At 34.5% G+C, this 9,150-nt stretch overlaps 1 protein-coding gene across 1 annotated transcript in view; it reads left to right on the forward strand.

Moving 5' to 3' along the window:
* Positions 1–9,150, forward strand: part of OSBPL8 (oxysterol binding protein-like 8) — a gene marked incomplete at its 3' end in the record, with an annotated part of 87,064 nt that overhangs the window by 57,745 nt on the left and 20,169 nt on the right. Inside the window, exons 6-9 of the mRNA XM_008591516.1 lie at positions 1,533–1,617; positions 2,905–3,076; positions 4,732–4,969; positions 5,584–5,768. Of these exons, the coding sequence (XP_008589738.1) occupies positions 1,533–1,617; positions 2,905–3,076; positions 4,732–4,969; positions 5,584–5,768 (680 nt within the window). The remainder of the gene's footprint in view (positions 1–1,532; positions 1,618–2,904; positions 3,077–4,731; positions 4,970–5,583; positions 5,769–9,150) is intronic.

Here is a 9,150-nt window from a genome sequence, read left to right on the forward strand (position 1 = left end):
GCTCAGCCAGTGAGTGCACCGGCCATTCCTATATAGGATCCGAACCCATGGCGGGAGCGTCACTGCACTCCCAGCGCTGCACTCTCCCGAGTGCGCCACAGGGTGGCCCCTGTCAAAACTTTTTATATGTAGTATTTTATTCTACTACTACTCTAAGGAATTATAAGAATTACGATGAATTTTTAAATCATTTTAAATATTTTAATGTTATATTTATTTAATTTCAAGTACTGGAGGAAGAGAGGGAAATTTGTACAATTATATGAACATCAGAATACTCCCCACAAGCAACACCTGCTTTGGACATATTTATGAGTTCTTTATGTCAGGTACTCTTTTGAACATTTTACATGGAATCTTTTATTTAATTCTCATGCTATTAGGAGGATACAGTTTCCTCCCATTATACAGATAAAGGGATTGAAGCCTAAAGAGGTTACTTAAGTAACTTTACTAGTCCAGAACTAGGATTGAAACCCAGGCAGTCTGACTCTAGGTCCTGTTCCATATCATTTCTAGGAACTGGCCCATAAATTATAAAGCTTTTTGGAAATGCTCAGGATATTACAGTATTTGTTAAAGCCATATTGATTTTTTCCCCACTTTTTCAGTCTGAACCTGTATCTTTACTTTTTAATGTTTGTGCTTCTTGAAATCCATTTTATTCTTTGATCTGATAATTTTAAGGAATGCTTTCAAAACAACTTTGAAAATTATACTTTTGTATCAAAATTATACTGTGAACTTGATACTTAGTTTTCTTTCCAGGTAAGAACTGTGTCCACTGAAGTTTAGCCTTGCTGATACTGATTACTGTTGGTGTTATGTACTTCTAAAACAAATAACCCCCGCCAGCAACAACAACAACGATTTCTTTTTCTTTCCTATTTCTGGAAAAACAAAATTAGTTTTTATAGTTTGTCTTTAAAAACAAGTATATCGTTAGTTATAAAATGTGGTGTTATGTACTTCTAAAACAAATAACCCCCGCCAGCAACAACAACAACGATTTCTTTTTCTTTCCTATTTCTGTAAAAACAAAATTAGTTTTTATAGTTTGTCTTTAAAAACAAGTATATCGTTAGTTATAAAATGGAGATTTATTTTTCTCTAAACCCAGTCAAAATTTATTTCTCTTTTTCTTGTGAATTACATTATTTCCAGCTGTTTTCTTTAGGTTTCTAGAAATTTAGCATTTCTTACCTAGAAGTATCTGTGAGATGGTAATCTCTATTAAATTAAAATTTGGTTTAGTGTGGTAAATTTAAGTTCCCTTTAATATGTGAGTAATATGTAGAGATAATATCTAAGTGATAACTATAATTTGTACAGTTTTAAGGAGGTATATTTGTTGGAAAAGAAAACTTAATACCTTACATTTGCATTTATAGGAAGGGTTAAATTAAGCTTGTTTGCTTTTAAATTATAATCCATGCCTGATTTAGATTATGACAGATAATAAAGGATAATATAAAGTTAAGATCTCCTGGTATTTACTGTACACCATTTATTTTGTTTATTTGGTTATTAAGGGTCCAAAAGGTGAAGCAGTTGGATCCATAACTCAACCCTTACCTAGCAGTTATTTGATCATCCGAGCTACTTCAGAGTCAGATGGTAAATACAGTTTTTGATGGATTGGATATTGGTTTTCTTTGTTAAGGGTTTATTTTATATACTATTTTGTATTATTTTGGGAGGAAATCTGTTTTTAGTATGGCATTTGCAGCAGAAGCATTGTAATCATAAATTGCTTAGAACACTAAATATATTATTAACTCGGTACACAAACAGGGAAATCTGATAAGAAGGAAGCATTGTATAATTGACTGATGAGTTAATGGCTTGGAGTCTTCTTCTTCATCCTCCATTGACATATTAACACCTTTTTGCCTTTTTAGTGTTCTTTGTGATCATTAAGATTTATCATTTTAGAGATATATTTAATACTTTTATCATTAAATGCTAACATTTATGACACGTGTATACACTTTTTGTTTATTTTTTATATAAGAAAACATTCAATTACAAACTCTTATTTCGCATATAACAACTTAATACTTATTTCATGAAGCAAATTTTGGGAGAGCAAAACTTATTTATGTGAAAGCAAGGTAACTTTAAAACCTTAATAATTGACAATGGATTTCTTTCTCACTTTCAAGTTTCATAGTTTGTGTAGGGAATCTTATAACCTTCCAAAGTTTACTTTTACCAGATGATTATTTTTTAAATTAAAATATAGGCACAGACTTTTGGTATGAAAATGTTTTACTTGGCTGATCTTGAAACAAATATATATATGGATTTTAAGAGCACTTAACAGATATATATGAACATTTTTCTACTAATGCAATTCTAAATTTTAATTTAAAAAAATGAAGCTATTAATGTTTCTCTTAATATGGCAGTTAAGATAGCATTATACAGGCATTTCCTTGACTTAAAAATTTTCAGACATAAAAGTAGAATAGATGTTAAGCCTGAGGATAGACCTCCTATCAACAATGAAACATTATTTCAGAGAGTCTGTTCATAGTAGAGACATAACACCTTCAGTATATTTTATGTACCTTGCTTGGTGCCTTCAAATTATGCTGCAAGTTAATGTTCTAAGATTTGGAAAATGAAGTACATTTATTTTAAATTAGGTATGCTTTTTAATGCATGCTGTATACTGTCCATCTAACAGTGGTGTCCAGATGATTAGTATGTAAAAAGCATTTGTAAAACTGAAAGATTGCCTAAAGAAATCCTAGCAAGATTTTATGTCTAAGCTAAGTTTTCCAGTGCATTATTATCAAAGAAATAATAATACACTTCAAGGTAACAGGGCTAAATTAAGATGGATGCTAGTTTCATAGTTTTTAAAATTATACTGCTTATGAATCTGTGTTCTTCTAGGAAGGTGCTGGATGGATGCTTTGGAGTTGGCTTTGAAATGTTCTAGTCTTCTTAAACGTACAATGATCAGGGAAGGAAAGGAACATGACCTCAGCATTTCATCAGATAGTACACACGTGACTTTGTATGGCTTATTACGTGCTAACAATCTCCACAGCGGTGACAACTTCCAGTAAGTAATTATTGCAACTAATTTACTAATGATTTCAGAAACCATATATGTTCACTAAGTTAGTTGATGGGCCTGGAATTTTAATAGTGTATCTAGGATTGAAATTTGCCCACCTTCTTCCCATAATATGGCTTAAGGCCTGTTTTAAAATTTGTTTTGCTGCTATGATCAGGAGTAGAAATTTATTTTATTGATTCCAGCTAATGTGAATTACTTTATCTTTCTCAAATACAGCTATGCTATCCACCTTGTCTTAGTGCATGGTGTTCCTTTCATTAAGAATGATTTCTACTCCTCCTTCCTCTTTTCTCCTGTCATAATCTCATGTATTCTTCAAGGTCAGTCTCAAATACTACATCATATGTGAAGCCTTTCCTGCCTCATAGCAATGAGATGGAATCTGTCCTTTACAATTCTATAGCACGTTTTTAGTAATGAGATTGGACTTACAGTACTTGATATTTGTGGAATCCTCTTATATTGTAAGTGTTTTGAATTGGAACTGTATCCTATGTGGTTTTATCCCTTGAAGCATTCATTGTAGTTAGTACTTAAAAAAAAAATTCTCCAGGGAAACTGAGCAGCAATACAAAGATTTTGATGAAGTTTAGGTCTCTTTTGTTGCTTTGTAGGAAAAACACACTTCCCTTTTGGTCCCTCTCCCACTCCATGGTTTCTGCTCTGTAGCCACTAATTCCCATCAGCATTGAGGTTGCTCTTCTCCTTGTAACCTGAACCAAATGTTTTTTTCCCCAATTCTTTTGCTTGACTGTATTTTATTATTTTTATTATTATTTTCTTTAAAACCTCCATTACCTGATCTTTTACATCTTTTCTTTGCAGACCTACAATCTGGAAATTTATCTTAATTCCAAGTACCTGGAGCCTAAATGGGATAGGATGGGAGTGGATTGGGGTAACTGATTTAGGAATGGGCATTTGTTAGAACCTCTTCCCAAGATTTTTCCCCTTTTGTACAGATTATTTTCCCTAATCAGTTTAAGTAAGAATAGGGTGAGTATTGCAGAACTTATTGATTTTAGGCTACAGGTTCATTTCCTTAAACTAAAATTTCTATTTCCAATTCTGCCTAGACTTTTTCCTCAAGATTAAGACTATCAGACAAATATTAAATAAAATCCAATACAATTACTTACCTTTTACATGTTTTTATCTTACTCTTGGACTTATTTTGGGTGACTTTGGAGACTTTACAGGTGGAAAGTCATAGTTCATTTGCGCTCACTTATATGATTTTGACTTGAACTTTTTCTTCAGAACAGAAGTGACTGTGAGATTGATTCAAGTAATGATGTTTGCAAAAGTAAGAAAAAATATCTATCAAGAGGCAGTCTAAAATTTTGCTTTTGGAAGTGGTAGAGAGGCAAAGAGCTCAGAGTGTCATCTTTTAACATTTTTCCAGGTTTTTATTTAACTTCTCTATGCCTCTGTTTACAAGTATATAAAATGAGAATAATAGTATTACCTATTTCATAGGGTTATTTTGAAAATTAAATGCATTAAACTATATAAAACACCTGAAACAATGCCCAGCATACAGTAAATTCTAAATAAATTTTATATATCATTCTTATTTGTAGATTAAGTATTCTTAACCTCTTTTATTCTTCCTCCTAATAATTTGTTCTCTTAAGGTTAAATGATGGTGAAATTGAACGACAGCATTTTAAGGACCAAGATATGTATTCCGATAAATCTGATAAAGAAAACGATCAAGAACATGATGAGTCTGACAATGAGGTAATGGGGAAAAGTGAAGAGAGTGACACAGATACTTCAGAAAGGCAAGATGACTCATATATTGAACCTGAGCCTGTTGAGCCTTTAAAGGAGACTACCTACACTGAACAGAGCCATGAAGAACTTGGAGAGGTAGAAGTCTGTAATTTTCAGAGATTCTGGTTTTCTAATTCTTGGGCATTTTCAAATGAAATTAAAGATATTATTTACTTAACCTATTTCTTATTTTCCTGAAAGAGAATATATGATACCTAGTTTATTTTAAAAGTTGCATACATGTGAAACATATAAGGATTTATAAACGATGAAACACGTATACTCACACAAATACTCTAGTAAATTTAATAGTCCATTTAAAGTTTTTTTTTTTTTTTCAGATTTGCTTTTGAAATAGGATACTGCTTGATGTCATTGCCAGATGTATAGTAAATTGCAAGGAAATATGTGTTTATAAGTTTCTTGTTATTGCCATTGTATAGAAGTAAATATAGTATAAAACAATAAAGTATAATGATTTTTGTGGTGGATCTTTTCTATATATCATTGACTTCAATGTTTCTTGTAACTACCCTTTTTACCTAAGTTTTATAGCTATAGTCTATTACCTAAAAGATTGTCTCCATATTTTAAAAATCCTTAGAATAGTCCTGGAGAGAATTTATATTTTCAAAAATAGCTGTCTTGTTTACATATCTATGTGCCTGAAATAAACATAATATTTCAGTAGTTTTTGTTAATTGCTAAAGGCAGGAGAGGCTTCTCAAACAGAAACGGTGTCTGAAGAAAACAAAAGCCTTATCTGGACATTGCTGAAACAAGTCCGTCCTGGCATGGATCTGTCCAGGGTGGTTCTGCCTACATTTATTTTGGAACCCCGTTCTTTCCTGGATAAACTTTCAGATTACTACTATCATGCAGATTTCCTGTCTGAGTAAGTAGATTCTTATTTCTTAAAATAGAAGGTACTTCACAATTGTAGAGATTCTCTATAGTGCTATTTTCAATGATTGTGCTTTTCCAAAATCAGGCTGTACTGAGATGTCATTCTTTGTTCTCCATCTCTTCTGTAGTTGACCTTAGTAGGAAGAATATTTAATACTTTGCTATAATGTTTCCATTTGTGAAGTTGAGTTGAGAAGTCACAAGGTTGAAGAAGACAGGAATTCTACCCCTCCCCTGACATCACTGCTGTTCCCTGATCTCTTCACTAACCTAACACGAGGAGAGGTGGTTGGCATTGTTTGTTCTCACTGCATGCTTGTGAGGCATATGTAGTGTATCACAACCAGAATGCCCCACCAGTTACTGGCTTTTGGCATAAATCCCTATTCTCGTCTTTGCTTTTCTACTGAATTCGCCAGCTGATCCTGGGTTTAATTCTGAAGAAGGCAGGCATAAAGGAGGCAGAGGAGGAACCATCCACCTCTGTCCCAACAGTGTCTTAGAAAACCAGTAAACTTGGGCCGGCCCGGTGGCGCACTGCTCCAGTGTGCCGCTTGGGAGTGCGGTGGTGCTCCCGCCGAGGGTTCGGATCCCACATACAGACCATTAAGATTAAATGTACTTCTTGGAAGAGTCCAACTGTTGCGGGGCAGCTTAAGGATGAAATAAAACTCGTTTGCTTGTTCTTATGCAGGAGTTAAGTACTGAGATACAGCTTTTTAGTTGAGGTCCGTGAGGATAATGCTACTTACCTTATAGAGCATTTATGGCCTCTCTTAAGGAAATGATCATTTGTGATGTCAATCACAAAGGCAGAAAGAGGTTCTGAGATAACAAATAACTGAGATAAGAAAAACTATGAAGGTAAGTCTTAGGTATAGGGAAGAGAATACTGTCTTTGTCTCTCTGAGTTTTATTCTTTGTCCTAAAAGGAAGAGTTTAAGTTTCTAGTTCTAGGTTCTTAGGAATCTTGGGGGATTCGATGGTGTCCGCTTTCTGAAGGTGGACCCAGAAATAGGCTGAGTTAGATACTGTGAGCCCCAGCAAACAAGTGAGATCTGTGAGGTACTAGTATCTACAGTCGTGTTACTCTAGAAATATGTTTTTTTCTTTCTCTTATGGCTGAAACTTTGAGAAAAGCTTACCCAAATGTCTCAGCCTTGCATCAGCTATATTGTTAGGCACAGAAGGTTAGGTCTGGAATGATGCTTCTGCTAGATATTTGAAGGAGACCAGTGTGCAGCAGAAGTGGGAACAAATGAGAGCTTTCTGAGGGTAGGTGGGGCTTAGGGTACAGTTGGGCCTCCACCGTCCAGTAACCACCATTCACGCAGAGAGTCTTCTTCAGGTTCCAAACTTGGTTCATTTTAAAAAGAGCCATAGCTGCTCAGGCCAGGTAGGGACTTTCCAAAATCATGCAGTTCATTCCATAGTCTCCAGATAGGATTGAGACAAATTCATACCAAACCTACACAGAGGTTAAGACAACATATTGGCCTATACCACAGCTTCTAGGCATTTTCAACTTAGCGTACTAGTGCTTCTCTGATAATATTGAGCATGTAATTTGACAACACTTAAAAGCAGCAGTTTGAATTGTATTATCAGTTTTTAAAGAGATTAGTTTTTCTTCTCAGCTTGACTTGATTCTCTAATATTTATTGCTACTCAAAAATGTATCAGTCCACAATATTTTTTTAAAAGCCCTAAATGTATACTATGTCGATGGAAGTAAAGCTGAATTAGTACACAAATACAGCAAACTTGTCTCCAGTCGTTCTAAATTAGTTGACCCAGGAGTTTTCCATCATTGTCAAAAGGAGATAATATTTTTGGCTTTCACTCATGCTTAACTATACCTTGCCATAGCCATGATAAAACTTTTCCTCTCATGTTTCTCAAAAATTGGGAGACTAGTTAAATTATTCATCACCAGGGAGAGCACACATTAAGCTCAGCTTTTGCTAGAATTTTTTTTGTTTGTTTCTGCTGTCAGTTATGCCCCTTAGGGTAAGTTGGATTTGTGCAAAGGCAGCATTTGGGGGCATTTGGTTAATAAATCGTCCTCTAACTCTCTGAGAGAGCAGTATTTCACTGGCCAAGTGAGATGGTCCTTTTATTTAAGCAGCAACATGATGAAAGCAAATGCTTTCAGCATCAGCATTTCCCTTGGCCTAATATATATTTTGATGTTCTATAAATGTAAATGATTTCAATGGCTGTGTGTTCAGTGAACAAACACATAAACAAGATGCAAAGGAAATTTTCCTTCGGTATATTTCTTCTTAATGCCTGTTTGGGGAGAAAAAGAAAGATAATTTCTACATTTTGAAGAACACATCAAGTTATTTCTGGAACACATCAAGAGGTACTTATTATTAATTATTAGGATCTTATAGTTAACATTTATTTAGCATTTATTATGTGACAAAATTTGTTTAAAATGTATTGAGTGTTTAAAAAGGTTTCAAATCCTTGTAACAAAAGCTCTATGAGTGGCATGCTTTCGTTATTAATATTAATATTAATAAATTATTCTTATTAATAATATTTCATTATTGTTATGCCCATTTTACAGATGAAGAAATAGAAGTACAAGGAGTTTAAGTAACTTGCTCAAGTCTCCAATATCATTAAGTAGTAGACCGAGTGTTCAAACTTGGACTTGCTCCAGACCTGTCCTCTATAGTAGGGTGCTACGTTGCACCCTATTATCTATTGATGATGAAGGGTGGCAGCATATGCTACCCCAAAATGTCATGGTGGCATATTGGTTATTTCGAGCTGAAGAAAAAGAGAAGAAGCAGATACAAGAAAAGCTCTCTGCCCTCCTCTGAAAAGCAGGACATAAACTTGTAAAGATATCCCCACTCCCCTCTCTACCAGGAAGAACAGAAGTTAATCACCAGAGACAACCTGAGACCCTTTACAGCCCAGAGAAATCTACATAAAAGCCTTTACTAACTACTCTTATCTTCCATTAGTTTCCTACATGTATTTACCCCCCTCATAATTTGCTGCCTAGAAACTCAGAGTCCTTTTCCTTTATCTTGTAACTTCTCTACATATTTACTGCTCTTTTGCTAAGATGCTGTCTGTGTAAGCACGAATTCTTAACTGCCCCTTTGAGTGACTCATCTTTGAGTGCTCCCATGAGTGTGAGTAATGCAAGTGTTTGTTTTTCTCTAGCTAATCTGTCTTTTGTCAGCCTAATTTTTCACAGCCCCATCCAATGTCCTAAAATGGGTAGAGAAAAAAAAAAATTTTTCCTCCCCTACAGTGCCATGTGCCAGATGCCATGCATGTAATATGGCTAATACCCGCTACGGCAGTGAAGTGGGTATTATACCTTTTCATAGATGAGAACTGTT

Source organism: Galeopterus variegatus, unplaced genomic scaffold, assembly GCF_000696425.1.
Source record: "Galeopterus variegatus unplaced genomic scaffold, G_variegatus-3.0.2 Scaffold6983, whole genome shotgun sequence".
NCBI classification, from domain to species: Eukaryota; Metazoa; Chordata; class Mammalia; order Dermoptera; family Cynocephalidae; genus Galeopterus; species Galeopterus variegatus.